General features: G+C 43.4%; 1 protein-coding gene and 1 long non-coding RNA gene across 2 annotated transcripts in view; one reads left to right on the top strand and one right to left on the bottom strand.

Moving 5' to 3' along the window:
- Window positions 1–809: 809 nt before the first annotated feature.
- LOC131280413 (uncharacterized) lies at window positions 810–12944 on the bottom strand. Its single transcript, XR_009187982.1, has 2 exons — window positions 12733–12944; window positions 810–1025 (listed from the first exon to the last, which is right to left on the bottom strand). It is a non-coding gene; the product is annotated as an uncharacterized lncRNA (long non-coding RNA).
- Window positions 12057–18642, top strand: part of ANKH (ANKH inorganic pyrophosphate transport regulator) — a 140880-nt gene continuing 134294 nt past the window's right edge. Inside the window, exons 1-2 of the mRNA XM_058307125.2 lie at window positions 12057–12109; window positions 12391–12631. Of these exons, the coding sequence (XP_058163108.1) occupies window positions 12536–12631 (96 nt within the window). The 5' untranslated portion in view covers window positions 12057–12109; window positions 12391–12535. The remainder of the gene's footprint in view (window positions 12110–12390; window positions 12632–18642) is intronic.

The following is an 18642-nucleotide window of genomic DNA, read 5'->3' as shown; positions in this document are numbered from 1 at the left end:
CGTAGGCAGTCGTGCCACCTGAGAGAAGGTCAGTCAGGCAACGCCAGTCCTGACGCCGGCCCTGGGCAGATTGCCAGGGCAACTGGAGTTGATGGGGTCAGGGTCAGGTTCAGCCCTGCAGCCCCGGGGCTGGGGAGTAACTGGAAAGTTACTGTAAGGCTAAGAGGACTCCAGAGTTACCCATGCCCCCATCCACCCAAAAGCAAAACACATTTTTTGGAGAAAACTGGCAAGGTTCTTAGACAGAAGGAGACAAAATCACTGACTCAGGGAAACCAGACCCTCTCTGGAGGGGTTAAGCCTTTTAGGACTTGACTGGAACATTCTTGGGTGGGGCACTCCACTGAAAAACAAACAGTTTAGCAGTTCATCTCCATCCAAAACAAGTCTCTCTGTGGGCAGCCTCAGTCACTGCCTCAGACGGGCCTGGCCGCACAGAATTCCCTGGATGCTCCTGTCTTTACCTGGGCCCCATGGACCACACCCCGGTTGTCCCAATTCCCCACCTGCCACTGATCCCACCCCTGGCTGCCTGCTGCCCTTCCTCTGTCTTGTTTGGGACTGTCTTCTCTTGCAATCCCTATCTCAATCCGCTTCCGGCAGTGACCCCGGCTCAAACTCTGCCTGGATATGGTCAAGCCACGAGGAGCGGAAGACTGTAGTTTCTGGAAGCACTGGCTTGAGTGTCAGACCTAAAATCTGCTTTGACCATTCTCAGTGGTGTGGGCAAACAGGCCTGCCCAGGGCAAGGCTATTGGGGGGGGGGGGTGTGTTCATTTTCCTGCCGTAGCAAAGAACCACGGACCGGGTGGTTTAAAACAACAGAAATTTATTCTCTCGCAGGTCTGAAGTCCAGAAGTCTGAAATTAAGGTGTCAGCAGGGTTGGTTCCTTCAGGAGATGGTGAAGGAGAATCCATTCCAAGCCTCTCTCTTGCCTTCCGGTGGTTGCCAGCAATCCTTGGCATTCCTGGGCTTGGAGAGGCATCACTCCATCTCTGCTTCCATGTTCACATCACCTTTCACTCTGTGGGACAAGGAAGGTCTCAGTCCTTCCAGGCCATCCCTTCCCCGTGCTCTACCCCCCCACACCCCACACACACACACTCACTTACACAACCACCAAGGAAGGGGCTGTTCCACCTCCCATAAGGCAAGGGATGTCCAAGGTTTCCAGGTACCAGACCACTGGCCTTTACCAAGCCTCCCTAAACAGCTGGCCCCTAAGCTCAGTGATCCAGGCATCTGAACCCAAAATGTTTATTCTTCTGGGCAAAATTACCCTCCCCTAGAAAAAGAGAGAGTCCTGGGGGAAGTGGGGTCCCTCTGCTGGAGCATGACCCATGGTGTGTGCAGCCGTGCTCCAGCCCGAGAACTGTTCTCCACAGATGTGAAGAGAACAGGGAAGCAGCTCATACACACTGGACTTTGAAGACTTAGTAGGAAAAAGGAGTGAAAGCTATCTCTCTCACATTTTTTAACACTGATGACATGTTGCACTAGTACAACTTGGAATATATTGGATTTAATAAGATATATTATTAAAATGACTTCCTCCTGTTTCATTTCACCTGTTTAAGGAAGCTACTTGTGGAATAGCTAAATAATGGCTCTCAAAGATATCTATTTCCTAATTCCTGGAAATTGTGTCCATTAGCTTATATGGCCAAAGTGTGAGATATCTATGAAGAATAGTGCCAGGACCTCAATTCTGCATACAGTGACCGGACATGATCTTGATTGTCCTCTTTGGGGGAAGGAGAGTATGTATTTGCAACTGGCACTAATACAGTTGGGTCCCGTTAGGCAGCAACAACTTTGAAAAACTGTACATATGGGATGATGTATAGATTTTACCTTCTGAGTTATATATACATTGCTGCCCACCTTCTCCTCTCTGGACTACACAACCCAATCCCCTGACTTGTCTGGTTTAACCAGGGTGGGCACCTGTGGTGGACGGAATTGGGTAATGCAGTCTGGACATGTTTCCGGTCTTGGTCTACATCCTGGTGAGTATGGATCCACTGTTTCAAAAAAAAATCTGGATGACTGACGTCCTTTATTAACAGTGTGAAAGTGAGACAGAGAGAGAAGTCACAGGGAGCAGCCAAAGGCTGGAAGTTAACAGAGTCAGAAGAGAAAGGAGAAGACACGGCCATGTCCATTGCCATGTGATAGAAGAGCCAAGGATCAGCAGAGATTGTTGGCGAGCCAGAAGATATTGACCTGGGGAGGAAGCAAGCCTTCTTAGCCTCAAAACTGTGAGCCAGTAAATTCCTGCTGTTAAGCCCACCCATTGTATGGTATTTGTTTTAGCAGCTGGGAACTGAAAGAGCACCTGACCCAAGAGGGGCTAATCTGAGTCCCTTTCTTCGAAATATAAGCGTGGACACAAAAGGGACCTAATATCTAAAGCTGGGAGCTATGGGATGGGCATCTTTTAGCCACCACCTAGATTAGAGAGGCAGAGGATGACAGAAGAGGAGAGAGGGAGGATGGAAGTAGGGAGGGAGAAGGGAAGGAGAGAATAAGGAGGAGAAGAAAGAAGAGAAATGATGAGGTGAAGGAAGGATTGAGAAAGAGAAAGAGGGAGTTAGTGAGGGAGGAAAGAAGGGAGAGAGAAAAGAGATGAGAGGTGCAGAGTCTTGACAATATCTCAACTACTGATTCCAGTCTTTCTGTACCAGCACTGCTGCTCTCCTGCCAGGAGCCCTTTGCTTTTATCCATCTCTCTTTAAACTGAAGGACAGGATGCACTGTTGGACTAAATCATCTCTAAAATTTCATGCAGCCTTGCTGTTTGTGATTCTGAGTCTCTTTCCTGATCCACTCAGCTCTACTGACCATTCTCTGAGTACTTCCAGCCTCATATGTCCTTATGTCTCTGAAGTATATTCATTTCTAAACAATGTACCACTATATTTGCAAAGTATTCTCCAAACAAGAAGCAGTAAAATGTAGTAGTGTGACAGTATGAAGTTTTGTGAATCCCAGAAAAGATCGTGTTCTTTGAACTAATCCATGCCTGTGGATCTATGTCCCTTTCATTACATTAGATTCAGCTAAGGAACCCTAATTAGATCACTTTTGATAGGATCCCTTTAGGGCCTTTGTTTGGATTATGTCAGTGAGGCATGACCCAGGTTAGGTCTCTGCCCTCTTGCTGGTTTCTTATATAAACTGAGAACTGAAACACACTCAGAGAGAGAAAGATGCCACCATTTTGAACCTGCCATGTGAAAGCAGACTCCAGGATAAGGTTCTGCTGAGAGAGAGACACCCAGAAAGGCTGAGAGAGAGGCTGAAGGCCTCAGTGAAGTAGTCCCATGACAAGGAGAAGGTGAGCCTGTTGGGGGAAGGCAGGGACTTCAGCAGAAGATTGGCCGCCATTTTGCCTTGCCACATGGGAGGAGTGCAGGATCCAACCAGCAGCTGACCTTTGGTGAGAAAGCATCTCTGATGATGCCTTGATCTGGACATTTTTGTGTACTTGGAGCTATAAGATTTTCTCCTGATAAAATTCTCACTCTAAAAGCCAATCCATTTCTGGTATATTGCTTCGGCTGCCTTAAATAACTTAAACAAGTGGTTTGGATATAAACTCTGCCGTTTTAGTAGTTGTTTTGGTTCTTGCTGTGACTCCCCTTCACAGCAGTGGGTTGTAGTCTCTGCTAGGACTTTCCGTAGGACTTATATTCAACGACTCGGCTGAAGGCCTCACAGAGTGATTAGCCTATTCAAATGTTGCCTCTTCTTTCCTTATCACCCATGGATTCCACCAGCCTTCCTTCTAGACAATGATAGCTTTTCTATAAATACACTGATAAGACCATCTCATTATTGATTTAGTTCTTATCAAGTCCAGCTTCTGCTGGGAGGAGACCATTTTTTCCCATCTGAAATAGTACATGCATGTAGAACATATTGTCCATACAGTTCGCTGTTCTTTTTACAACCTGCAGCAGAATCTCCTGAGGTGCTTCTTAAAATTCAGTTCCCTAAGACCTACGTCTACTCTTTATTCTAAATCAGAATTTTCAAATGGGGACTGAGACTCCACATTTTAAGCACATTAAAGTTTCAGAAGCCATGGCATGGTGATTAACCTCTTTTAAATCACACATAGCTGGGTTGGAGCACTAAATTTGCTACTTATCTGTCGTGAGACCTTGGACAACTTGCTTAACCTTCTTCTTTATGCTGCAGTTTCCTCACAGAGGAAAAAAAGGTAATTTTATTAACAAATTCACAGAATTATTTTATTTTGAGGAGTAAATGAGATGATGCTTATGAAGTTCATAACAGTGCCTAGCATACAGTAAGTATTCAATATACATTAGCCATTATTAGTAATACAACACATGGGAGATTATGTATCAAAATCCAAAACAAACTAAGTGGGTTGATTTCTTATTTATACATAGATTGCAAACTTCATCACCTACCACATCTTTATCACATGAGAAGGCTAACTGTATTATTGAATATATTACGCAATTGTGTATTTTTATTTGTGTGCTTATTTAATGATTGCTCCATGAAGAAAAGGATCATGTTTTACTGCTTTGTTTTAATATCATATATGCTTTACTTGAAGTCAGGTTTATTGAGGTATCATTTATACAGCATAAAATTCACCTTTTTAGGTGAACAGTTCTATGCATTGTATAACCATAACCACAAAATATAAAATATTTCCATCACCCCAGAAAGTTCCCCTGTGCCCCTCTATAGTCAACCCTCTGAGCTCACCCGTCCCCCAACCACTAGCAGTCACTGTTCTGGTTTTTGTCCCCACATTTTGCCTTCCCTAGAATGCCTTCCCAATCTGTTTGCCTTGTATTGCTTTTTATAGTCTGACCTCATTGGCTAAGATCTCCAGTACAATGATAATAGGAGTGGTGAGAGATCACATCTTTGCATTGTTTCCAACCTTAGGGAGATCAGGTTATTTTGCTCACTATTATAAACCAGCCTGGGACACAACATGCACTCGAAAGAGGTTGCTGCATGAATTAAAACAAAATTAATTGAGCTATATATAGATTAAATGATAGTTTCATTAGGCCTGTTAGAGATTGACTCATGTCTCCCAAGAATGCATGCTCTGGTCCCAACCCCTGATCCTGTGGGTGTGAACCTATTTGTAAATAGGACCTTTTTTTTTTTTTAAAGATTTATTTTTTATTTATTTCTCCCCCCCCCCCCACCGAGTTGTCTGCTCTCTGTGTCCATTCGCTGTGTGTTCTATGACCACTTCTATCCTTATCAGCGGCACTGGGAATCTGTGTGTCTTTTTGTTGCATCATCTTGTTGTGTCAGCTCTCCTTGTGTGCGGCACAATTCCTGGGTAGGCCGCACTGGGTGGCTCTCCTTATGGGGTGCACTCCTTGCATGTGGGGGTCCCCCACACGGGGGACGCCCCTGCGTGGCAGGGCACTCCTTGCGTGCATCAGCACTGCACATGGGCCAGCTCCACACACGTCAAGGAGGCCCGGGGTTTGAATCGCCGACCTCCATGTGTTAGGCGAACTCCTTAACCATTGGGCCAAGTCCGCTTCCCTAAATAGAACCTTTGACAATGTTATTAAAGTGTGCCTAAATGGAATGAGAGTGGACCTTAATCCAATATGGCTGAAGTTCTTATAAGCAAAGGAAATTGGACAAAGGAGGAGAAGCCACTGGAAGAGCAAGAAACCAGAAGTCAACAGAACTTGGAGAAAGGAGATGAAATCACCATGTGCTTTGCCCATGACAGAAAAGCCAAGGACCAAAGATTGCTGGCAGCAAGCCCCAGCATGCCACTTTCTTCGGGGAGAAAACATCACCTTGCTGACACCTTGATTTTGGACCTCTCCTAGCCTCAAAACCAATAAATCCCTATTGTTAAAGCCAAACCATTGTATGGTAGTTGTTTCAGTAGCTGGAAAACGAAAACAATACCTTTGCTAACCAATCCATGTACTGAGTTGCAAGTAATATCAGATAATAAGGAGGGAGATAAAATTTTGAATGCAGAAACATTTTCCAAAATGAAAATACACTGGAGGGGATGTAGGAATTTAAGGATTAACCATAATACACTTAAAATGAAAGGGATATTTCACTACTCTTTTTCTGATGCATTGATACCAATTCCAATCTTATTAGTAGTACCTTGAAAAGGGGAATAAAGTCAATAAAAACACAGTTAACAAGGAAAAAAATTGGTGTTTGTCTATTTCTTCTCTTGGATAGTAAAGTCCAAGTAGCTAGAGAGTCGGATTTCCATACTATCATAACTCTAAGTATGTCCAATCAGTATTAACAGTATAATGGAAAGAATAACACGCTTGTAAACTTTGAGATAAAACATTAAAACATTTTTCAAAAAGTATTGAAAACTCAATTCAAAAAGTATTACTTAATGTCTATTATTCTCCTAGAGGTAAAGGTGATAAAAGGAAACGTAATAGTATTTTAAATAGTTCCCAACCTCAGGAAATTCAGTATTTTGTGGTAGATACCAGACCTGCACACTAGAAATGGCTATTAAGGCAGCACTAACTCTGATTGCCAAAGCCTAAAAGAAAGGGAAATAATTAAAGTGAGCTAGAATTACACAAGAAATAGTTATGAAAGACACTCTTTTTAAAGAAGTTTAAAAAAAATAAATAGGCCTTGGAAAGGAGAAAGAATGAAAATTTTGTCTTTATTAAATATTTTTAATTACAGGCATTTTGTGTTATTCTAGTTATTTAAATTAAATAAGCAAAAGCAGAAGTTGAAGCAAGAGAAGAAAAGGAAAAAAAAAATTGCAGGATCATTTTTATCTCAGTTACATCTCTCCATTGCATTCTGTTCATGAAGAATTACAAGACCTAACATTATGTGACTCCAGGTACTTACCTACCTTTTGTGTTTCACTGTGAGCTAAATCTGTCAGCAAATCATCAAATGCACCCAACTATATGAAATATATTACTTCTAGAATCCTAAGAGTCAGTCGGTGGTGGTGACATTGTTTTTGAGAGGCATGGGCAGAATTCACCCCCAAATTTACTTTGGTTTTTAGGCAGTTGAGCATGTAGTTCATTCTTCAGAGACAGGATTGAGTTAATACTTGCTCTTTTAGTTTGCCAGCCTCTATGACAAATACCACAGGACAGGTTGGGTTAAGAGCCGGAATGTAAATTCCCGGTTCCTGGTTTGGAAGGCTAGAAGTCCAAATCAAGGTTTTTGTCAGGGCTTGCACTGCCTCTGCAGTGTCTGGCATTCTGGAGCTGGCTTTCCACAATCATTGGGGTTCCATGGCTTTCACCGCTGCCTGCCGTTACAAGACACTCACTCCTGGTAGCTACAATTCTGGTTTCCACTAACTTCCAGCTTTCTAGGACTTCTGGTTTCCAGTTTCTTCTCTTAATAAGGTCTCCAATAATATGGATTAATGCCCACGCAGTTTAGTTGGCCACATTTTAACTGAAAAGAACATCTTGGAAAGGTCCTGTTGACAAAAGGTTTCACATCCACAGGGATACAGATTTAAGATTAAGCACGTCTTTTGTTGGCGTATGTAATTCACCCTGCCGCAATTACCAGTACACAATGCCATCAGGTTACATAAGTGACCTGGCAAGAGACTCCCAGAATATTTTATTCTCTAGCAGTAACAGAAAAATCAAAATTTAGAAAAATGCGTAAGGCATACATCTGTGCTCCGATTGAAGCTAACTCAAATCTTTTTTTTTTTTAAGTAAAAGGAGAATAGATAAATAAACTTGGATGACATTTCGTCTACAGTCCATAACTTTCTTTTTGGTTGCATGTTATTTTTTCAATATGTAAAATATGAATGTTCTCAAAGCCAAAATAAGATACTAAGGTACATTCATAGAAACCTTGCTTCCACTCCTACTTCCTTCAACCTGTTCTCTTCCTTCCCCATGGAAAAACACATTTTGATTAACTTTTGGTTTATCCTTCCAGTGTATATTTTTGCAAATATAAGCAAATACGCATGCACACGCACACACACATATTCATATCTTCTCCTTTAAAAAAAAAAAAGTAGCATACAATTTTACTTTTTGGCACCTAGCTTTTTTTCACTTACAAAGTATTCTGCTAATTGCTCAATTCCAGTACACAAAAATCTTCTCCATTCCTTTTACAACACAACAGGATCTCTGAGGTTCTTTTAAAAATATTATTAAAGGAGTCATTAAAAGTGAAAACTGTAATTCTTGGCAGAATTTAATTTGCTAATTCTAGCTTATCTACAGCAAATATTCCACTTTGGGATAATTTAGGCATGCCACTCACCTTCTACCTCCAACTGTTGGGAGGTGCTGAGGGCATGAAAACTGGCTTTGATAATTAGCCCAAGCAAATTATAACTAGGCTTTGGGCTAGAACAGGGGTTCTTAACCTTTTTTGTTCCACGGACCCCTTTGCCAGCCAGGTGAAAACCACAGACCCCATACTAAGTCCACACTACACTGTGTATTATTTAAATATATTACACCCACACCAACACGTTCCCAAAAGAATAATGTTTTTTTGAATTTCAATTCAAGTTCACAGGCCCTTGTTAAGAACCGGGGTAGAATGGCACAGACGGCAAAACTAAAACCTGCAGCTGGGGGGAAGGGAAACAGCTTCCCTTTTTGCTCTCCAGCAACTTGGGTCTGGGCCAAAATCATGACTTCTCCAATAGGACAATGTACTTATATGAACACAAAGAACCTACAAACTGAGATTTGCCATCCGCACATCCCCAAAGAGGTCACGTAGTAAAATGTAGTCTCAATGTAGAATTGTAAGGCTTGTATTTATATATGGACTATTCTATTTCAAAACTAGGCACAATTCCCGGGACTATACCTTCCATCAAAACTATCCGTTTAATAAGTTGGTTACACTAAATACCTGATGTAAGATAATTATGCATGACAAATGTAGATAACTCTACAGGGTCAACCTTACACAAATCTTTATGGCATTTGTTTTCTGACCATGACGAGCGCTACAATCCCTATCTGAAACTATTGGGTTCCTCGAGTCAAGGAAATCTGAGTTTATAGAGTTCTAGAACTAGATAAACTTGAATATGATCTTTTATTCTGACCTTTTGCAGCAGCTGCTCTTTGTGGGTAACTTGAACATGTTCATTTAAAAATAATTCCAGAAAAAGAGTAAATCAGACAAATATGTAACTTTTAGTCTTTCTTTATGAATTAGCTCCTTCAAAACTTGGAGTTAACAGTAATTTTAGGCATTAAAATAATAGCATATCACTGGTCATTAATGAAATTGCCTTGGAAAGGGTAACTTTTTCCATTTTCTGTAATCATGTTCTTTCAATTAAGTTCGGTAAACAGTTTTTAAAATCCTATTTTTTTGGAAACTTTTTTTGTGTTAAAGACAGAAAAATACAAAAGGACAATAATCACCCATATTCTTACCACACAGTGAAAACTATCCACTGTTAATTGTTGAGCATATTTTTGGCAGCATTTTCCCCTCTACGTACCTACTTTTTTTCTTGCACTGCCAGCTATATAGTTTGTAAATCTTGCAATGATCTTTGACCAAAAGCAATCAAATCTACCCTAAAGACTTTGTAAACAGAAGATAAAGCTGCACCCTCCAAAAGATAACACCTCAATCTAAGTAAAATGACTTTGTGATCTTGATGTCTGGGTAATTTAGAAAAAGTTTGTTCATTATCATCACTTACTTCTGGAGTTAACTTTTCAAACCACTTAACAAGTTTTGTGCTGTTGTTCTTGTTTTTAAAGAGGCCAAAAATTTCCTCTGAAATGTTATCTGATTGATACTCTGACAGAAGAAATAATTGTTAAATGTCTCGTTTACTTCCACACAGCCATAGTGGTATTAGAATTTGAAGGCCTTTAAAATCTAAACAGTGTTTCTCCCATAATCAAAGGTGACACTATTCACTCACTCATTAAAGAATACAGTTTTTGAATACTTAAACAAGGTTGATGAACTTTCATTGATTAAGATTTTCTCACCATTGCCCCTCAAGACTGAAGGCATGAATTTGCATCAGCCAGTAGCTGGCATGTGGCCCTTTGTTGTCCAGGGACTGAGGAAAGCAAACTGGACTTGATGAAGATCAATCTAGGACCTCATCAATGCCAAATTCTAGTCAAGGGCCAGTGAAATGAGATTGCTTTAAGTAAAAACAAGCCTATGAAAACCTAGAATAACAGAATATATAAACCAGAATGTTAATATTTGCTTTAGAAAAGAACTCTTTCCCAGAGAATTCCTTTAAGTAACAATCTCCCTCAGTGTACTTAAAGTAAGATTCAACTCTTAAAACACAGCTTCCAGGGACTTGCTATGAAGGAGAATCCTGTACACAAGAACTTCTTGTTTTGCTGGGAAATCTTCTTAAAGATTACCATATGACACATTTAACACAATAAATTACCCACATTGCACTTTAATTATAGGGTATGTAAACTGAGGTTACATCAGAGCTAAAAGGTAAATTAGCCCTGTTTCTCAAGGCTTGGTTCAGACCGTGTGGACTTTTTAAAAGGTATCTTAAAAGGACATAAAATAATATTCTACAATTGGATCATGGTGATGGTTAGCCAACTTCGTATGTTTTAATAAAACTCATTGAATTGTGGGGGGAAAAAAGTGTAAAACAGAAAAGCATTTAATAGTTTCAAAATAATTGTGAAATACCTTAATCCAAGTCAATGAGGTCATAAGTTCACTATTAGTATAAATACAAGGTAATAGGCTCATCCCTAGGTGCAAAATTACTCTACTGCTTTTAATAATAAATTATGATGCTTATTAAACTTAAAAAGATGTGGGTTGGCAGAAGGCAAAACAATATGAGCAAGAGGGCTACGTAACTTGCTGAACCAGTACCAAACGAAAATGCAGGCTCCCATGTTCAAAACGTATTAAAAATTTTAAGAAGGTCACAGCAGAGCATTAAACCAGGCATGGCTCCTTCCAAGTGGCGGCCCTGTGAGATTGCCCCTCGCGATTGCACAGCTCGCACACCAGAAGGCAGGCCCTGCACCTGAGGCCTTTCCCTTCACCAGGTCCCTTGGGTAACAGTGTGCTGGGGTGCGGGATGGATGCTGGCTTTGTTTTACCTTGTTTTTAAGTAAACCACTGGGCACATCTCCTAATTAATTACACTGAAATACCCTGAAATCACCGGGACACGGTATTATAAAGGAAAAACGGATTTTTCTGTTTCTGTAACCGGCACTTCAGGTTGTGGGTTTGTTTTACACGAGCAGTGCACTGAGGAGAATCTCGCTCCCTGGGGCGAACCATCAGTCTGAGGCCCCAGAGGCCGGGGAGCTGCAGGGCCCGTCCCCGCAGCCCTCTGCGCATCCCCCTCCCCCTCCCTGCGGGCCGCCGTCGTCCCTGGAAACCCAGGTTGAAGCTCCCTTCGCGGCGACGTCCCCTCCGCTTGTCGCGCCGGGCCAGACCGGCTCCAACATCTCCCCCGGGGCCCCGTTCCCCAGGTGGGCCCGCAGCAGGCCCCAGCACCCGCCCGCTCGCAGCCTCGGCCGCACGTCCCCGCCCGCCTCGAGGCCGGGAGTCCTGGGACGAGGCCCGCTCGCCCTCGGCTCCCGCGGGCCGGGGGCTGTCCTCGCGCGTGGGCGCTCACGACGCCCGCCCAGGCCGCCCGACCCTCCAAGGCGTCGCGGCTCCTCCCGGGGAACCGAGCGGCAGGCCCGGCCGAGGCGCCCGGGCGGCCCCGGGACCGCGAGGTCACTCGGGCTGCCCGGCTCAGGTTCCCCTCTCAGGCCCCGCCGCCCCCACAGGTCCCGGGGCCTGCGGCGCTTCCCGCGCCCCGCCACAGCGCCAGGCCCCGCCGCCCCCTCAGGGCGCGCTCCCCTTCCTGGGCGCCTCCCTCCGGGTCGCGCTCCCCCTTCAGGCCCGGCCTCTGCGGCGGCGGTGGCCCGCGGCCAGACCCACCCGCGCGCCCCCGGGCCCCGGCGGCGATGGCGGGGGCGGCGCGGAGGCCCGCGCTCGGGAGCGCCCCCCGCGGCCCCGCGGCGCGGAGGCGGCGGCGGAGGGAAGGAGGGAGCGGCTCCGACCCCTCCCCAGCCCGCCGGGGCCGCCCGCGGGGCCCGCCCCTGATTTCCTCCGCGCGGTGGCGGCGGCGGCGGCGGCGGCGCCTCGTGCGCGCGGTTATTTATTTATTTCCGGGCCCCAGAGCGCTTATAATGGAGCCGCTGTCAGCAGCGCCTTCTGCTGCCGCCGCCGCCGCCGCCGGCCCTCCTCTTTTTTTCCCCGGCAGATCTTTGTTGTGTGGGAGGGCAGCAGGGATGGACTTCAGCTTGCGGATCTCTTGCTAGAGCAGCCGCGCTTCGAGAGGGCGCCGCCGCCGCCGCCAGGAGGAGCCGCCGCCGCCGCCCCGAGGCCCCGCCGGCCGCGGCCTCTGTCGCCCCCGCCCCCCCGCTCGCCGCGCTCGCCCCTCGCCTCCCTGCAGAGTCCCCTCGCGGCGGCAGATGTGCGTGGGGTCAGCCCACGGCGGGGACTATGGTGAAATTCCCGGCGCTCACGCACTACTGGCCCCTGATCCGGTTCCTGGTGCCCCTGGGCATCACCAACATAGCCATCGACTTCGGGGAGCAGGTAAGCCCCGGCCCCGCACCCCGCACCCCGCACTCCGCGCCCCTCTCTCACTCGGCCTCGGACGCGCGGGCGGCCGGGCGGTGGGGGCAGAGAGGAGTCACCTGCTCGCAGTCCTTTTCTTGCCCGGGCACATCGGGTTGGGTCTGCGGCTTGCCAGGGTGACTTTTCCAGCACCCTCTTCTTTCCCCCAACCATTGCTCGATTATTCAGCAGACTTTTCTAGTTCTCCCATAGAAAGGTGAAAATACCGGATGGGCTGGGGCTTCCTCGGGAAGGGTTTGAGGTGCACAGGAGGAGTATTATGCAATTTGTGATTATGTAAAACCTCGGATCTGTAACTAAAATGTAGTTTCTAGTAGCTGGAGCAGGGTTTTTTATTGATCCAGGGTGGCTGGTGATGGTTTGGGGCGTGGGAGATTTTGTTTTATAATGTATCCAAGTTCATTTCCCAGGTACTTGTAAATTCTTAAAATTTGTTGTGTAGCCCCAGGTTTGGACTTAGGCGTGTCTCACACCTGTCCTGATAAAGCAGACCACTGGCCAACTCGAGTTTGAGATTTCCTTTTTTTTTTTTTTCTTCCTTGGACCACTAAAGAAGAGGGGCACATTTTTGTTTGATGTTGCCTTCTCGTCCTTGTTTCTTTTCTCGTGTTTTCCCTCATTTTCTCCCTGTGGCGTCATTGCAAATCTAGCGCCGCAGGCTCTCCAGCAGCGGGGCACTGGTACCCTGCCCTGTGCCTGTGGGGACCGTTTTCCCAGGGACTCCACCGGGATGCACTGGCATTGTAAGGCCCCGGGAAAGGATTTATGGGGACAGCAGCATGCCACTTTGATGGACAAGAGTCTGAACCGACCAGGGGCCATCAACAACCCTCCTGATGATGGGCCGCCTTCTCTGCTCCCCCTCCCCCTTGAAGTTAAGAGACTTCAAATGATCTTAATATAGAAGTGCACCTGTTCTGTTGCACTTTTAGTTTAAAAAAAAAAAACTGCTTTTCAGAAGGCATTATAAATCAGATTTGCCCTCCTCAATTTGAGGAATATCTGCCTGCATTTGTCTCTCTGTGTGCAGAACTTTTGATTGATTGCAACTGCATAAGCTCCCAGCTTCCTAATACATAGCCCCCACTGTGAACTGCCTTTTACTTTACATTTCATTGCTGATAGGTGTTTACAGTATAGCCTGTTCTCCAGAGACCTTTGCCTAGTAAGCTGACTAATTTCGTTTGATGAAATTTTGTATTTTTGTGTTGAAAACTTGCTGCTGATTGTGTACTTGTTTCCCTCTCCTCTGCCCTGGAAGACCCCAAAGGTTTCTCCTCTTTTCCTCCTTCTTCCCTGCTTCCATAATTAACTGATGAGATTGGGCATTTCCTGTAATCTGTGGAAAAGTTTTTAGGTCTGAATTTACTACATTGCAGATTTGCAGATGAATCAAGTGCTGAGCTCTTTACTATTTTAAGGCTTAGCTTCTTGGATCTGCCCCAAAGGTTTGTCAGAAAGCCCAGGCTGCTCACCTGATCATTTCTCCCTGAACTGTAGCGAGACAGTGGGAAGGAAAGAGAAATATTCTTGTAGGAATAACTGGAGAAAATAAGAGTGGTCTTTATCATAGTTAATAGTCTGAAGCTTACCACAGTATTGCCTCACATTTGCCTTGAATTAATAAAAGGCTGCTATAACTAAGGATTTGTTTACTGTGTAAGGACAGATCTTCTGAGGTCACACAAGGGAGGCCACACGTAAGAGACAACCATACAGATGGTTTATCCTGGGACTAAAATTCAAACTCATCCTTCATATGTTGCTAACCCAACTATAGCAGACATGAGCAAAGTGCTAGGTGGTCTGTCTTTTTGCACAGAAATTTTTATCAACAAGTGTTGGTTTGAGGTCCTTATCTCTTAAATGCAAGCGTATTATGAGGTTATGGGCTACCTGATAGAGGGGCTATTTTATCAGAGCTAGGAGTGTAGACATAGAGGGAAGAAATGGATTGGTTTCCAAAACCTTGCTTTGCCTTCTGGCGTTAGATAATAATTGTTTTGTACTGGGTGAGAAGAACAGAACTCACTTATTCTTAGTATTCTACTACAGGGGAAGAATTACAGTGTGAGCTAAAGAGTGGCCTGGCCATATGTGGGTAATGAATAGAAGAGCATTTTACCTTAGCTGCTTTGAAGCACAGTGAAGAGGGGGATAAATAAACCTATTGCAAAAGAAGGTCTGCGTTAGACTTCTGAAAATATGCAGCTCCCGACATGAGTTTTCAAGTTCCAGACATACGGACACACGAAGGCCTCCACCGTTCTTCTTTCAGAGTGGGCAGGTGTATTGCACCTTGCTGTGAGTGAATGCTGATTTGTATTTCAGGAATTTACTAATCCTATGGGGGAGGTAATATTGGAGTACAAAGGTAAAGGCAGCCTCTGGCTTGCATGCTTTGGGGATGATCAACAAATGCCAAATTGAAAAATAAAACATCTCATCAGCCCTTAAGTCCCTGACTTGTCAGGAACATAGGGAGAGTAAAATCATTTCCAGTTTTTCTTAGATGAGGTTTTTATGATTATAAGCATCTCGGTTTGTGGTTTCTTTAGAAAATGTGGGCAGAACTTTAAAAATGGAAATCCGCTCTGTGTAAGATCCCACTGACATCAGAATAGGCTGCACATATGTGACTGGGTAAAGGAATTGTACATAAATTATTCCAAAGCTGTTAGTAGGGTGGGGGTGGGGGGTGCTAAGGAAGAGGAGCATTTTATAATCCACTCAGAGCCTCTTAATAGTCTCCATGAACATTATCTGCTGTATATAGATTTTCCTGTCATTTTATTGCCCAGTCAGGGAGAAAATCCAGATATTATGGGGTATTTATTCTAACAAGACTAGCAAAACCTATTATCACTTTTTTCCCTCCAATTTTGGTGGTGGTGGTAATTTATGAAGGGGCAAAGGAAGAGGAGTTGAATTCTACTGTGAAGTAAAGCTACATGGAATAGAATGACCTTTTTAATATTACGCCCTGGTACTATAGTAAAGAATGAGAACACATCTATTGCAAAAACTAAAATAGTGTTTATAGAATCATGGAATGTTAATAGGATGTTTACCAAAATGCTCTATGGTAATTACAGTATACCTATAATTATTTTTATCTGTTTTTACATATGGAGAATTCAAAAGTAATAATAGCTTCCAATATGTATATACACTGCTTATAATATCTCAGCATATTTTAATATGAGGAAATAATCAGAAGCCTAGACATGTTAAGTCACTTGCCCAAGATCACTCAGGTAGTAAATGCCAGAGCTAGGGTTCAAGTCCACATCTGGATGACTCTTAACCATTCTGTTATCTGCCTCCAGTCAAGCTTATTCACTGAGATCTGCCCAGGAGTTCTTAGAAACTTAGAAATAAGTTTTAGCTTTTTTGATTCCCAGTGTAGGTCTAAATTAAATCTTAGCTGTCATATTTTGAATTTTCAAGCCTCCCCAGACATAAGACAATTACTGGAGCCCCCCTTACATGACCAAGAAGTTCATGTAAGAAGAGCCGAATTATGCAGAAAGCTATTCAACCCCAATCTTATTTTCACGAGGTCAGCATAATATTTAGTCTAGAGGAGAAAAAAAAAGATAAGAAAGAACTGACACCTCACAATAAAATTACTTAAAAACCACTTGGTCTTTATCATTAGAGCAATACAGACTGTCAAGGAGGAAGCTAAGATATATTTTGAGCATTGTATTTCTTTTTTTTTTTTTTTTTTAAAGATTTATTTTTATTTATTTAATTCCCCTCCCTTCCCCCGGTTGTCTGTTTTCTGTGTCTTTTTGCTGCGTCTTGTTTCTTTGTCCGCTTCTGTTGTCGTCAGCGGCACAGGAAGTGTGGTGGCGCCATTCCTGGGCAGGCTGCACTTTCTTTCGCGCTGGGCGGCTCTCCTTTAGAGGTGCACTCCTTGCGTGTGGGGCTCCCCTACGCGGGGAACACCCCTGCGTGGCAGGGCACTCCTTGCGTGCATCAGCACTGCGCATGGGCCAGCTCCACACGGGTCAAGGAGGCCCTGGGTTTGAACCGCGGACCTCCCATGTGGTAGACGGACACCCTAACCACTGGGCCAAAGTCCGTTTCCCCTGTATTTCTTTTAAAATATCTACAAATGCCCATTTTATACAACCTTGTTCATAGAACTGTTGTTTCTGTTTAAAACTAAATTTGGTACAAAGTCCCCACTAAATCCACCAAATTAGGTAGAATAAATCGGTGAATATTTTTTTGGAAGATGCTTAATGACACTTAAAATATCAAGGACAACTTTGCTGTTAAGACTTTGAAAAGGAAAGTTGAAATTCTCAGTTAAGAAGAAATATGTGTTGCTTAGTGCCAGATAACCTACTCATTCACATGTGAATATTAACTTTAGTTTTTTCAGATTGCCTTAGATGATTCTCTAGATTTGGTTGGGTCAAATATAATTCAAAGACCCAGGTCTTTTTTTATTTTTACTTTTTTTTTTTTCCTTCACTTTTTATCTGTAAATGAAAAACTTTGCGTATGGATTGCCGCAATTACTGTAGTAAGAAGTACTGTAGGAACTCCAAGATGCCACTCCCATCCCACCCCCAGACTCTTTCAAACTTGGGGCCTAGCTTCCACAGTAAAAGAGGGGTCTCAGTTATTCAGATCACAAAATGGAAAAAAGAGAGAGACCTGGAAAAATAGCTTAACAAGTAAAGGACTGGTTTTCCTCTGGTCTGATGTGTAGAGAAATGTGTGTGTGCACACACACACAGATGAACAGGTTTTACATTAGACAGCCAGGTACAGGAATAAAAAATGGAGGATGTAGTGTAGGCCACTGGCCACTACTGGGGAGGACTCTCATCCAAGGTCACTACAGTTGGAAGAGAGCTCCCGGGCAGAGCTCCCCTTAACTAATAATCCAAGTGTCTATTGTATGGTCCATTTTCCAAAGTACTTTTAGACAGAAATATAAACCCCAAAGCTAAATTTCTAAGCAACTGTTGCTACTTATCATTTCTAGGGAAGACTTTTTTTTTTCCCCCTCTAATCTATTCTCTATTAGTGGAATAAATTTCAAAATCATACTGTCTTTTCCTAATTGTAAAAGTAATATATGCTAATTGTTTAAGCTTTGGTAATTATAAAAACAACAACAAAGAAGAAAATTTAAAAATCCCTCTAATTCTATTCCAAAGAGAAAACTCACATTGGGAATATCTTCTTGCAGGCTTTCATTTAAAATTTTTAAACGTAATTAAGGTCATATATGCATACAGCCTTGTGTCTTGATTTTTTTTCCTCCACAGAACACAGAAATACTTCTCCTATATCCTTTAAAAGTGTGTAAGTGATTTTGAATGCTGTAATTTCCTTTGCTTTGTGTTCCCCTATTGTTAAACACTGAGGTTTTTTGTTCAGTTTTTCACAATCTAAGGTTTCAATGCACATCTCTGTGTAATAAGTAGATAGCATGTTTTTTCTGACATGGGCTTTATGCCTGTCATAATTTGGTGCCCGTTTCAGTTTCTCATTCATACATAGAAAATGAGGTCATAGTTTTCTTGCAGCCCATATTTAGTCAAGGACGCTGTAACCTCCCTAGTCCAGTTGATACTTTTCTACCACGTTTCCCCATTCTCTTTAGATGTACCTATAGGTGAGCAATTGTTTCTAGAGCCATGAAGGTATAATCTTGCCATAGGTTTGTTTACCCATTAATTTATGTACTGGTTTGAAGACAAGCTTAAATACTACTTTGTCATTATACTTCTTCCCAGGCATATCTTTTAGAAGAGAAACAAATGCTTCATACAGTGAGACAATGTCTGTCTCTCTAACAATAGATCAAACTCTTTAAAGAGCAGTTTTTAAAGTGTACACTGTAATGTTCATAGTACTGTAACTCTTTTTAGATGTGACAAGCTCAGTTTTAAACCAATCATAAGAAATTTGGTTTCCATGTCTTTTTTCTCTTCTTTGTT

Source organism: Dasypus novemcinctus, chromosome 2 (assembly GCF_030445035.2).
Source record: "Dasypus novemcinctus isolate mDasNov1 chromosome 2, mDasNov1.1.hap2, whole genome shotgun sequence".
Lineage (NCBI taxonomy): Eukaryota > Metazoa > Chordata > Mammalia > Cingulata > Dasypodidae > Dasypus > Dasypus novemcinctus.
Note: the sequence above shows the minus strand (reverse complement) of the source record. Positions and strands in the feature narration are given on the sequence as shown.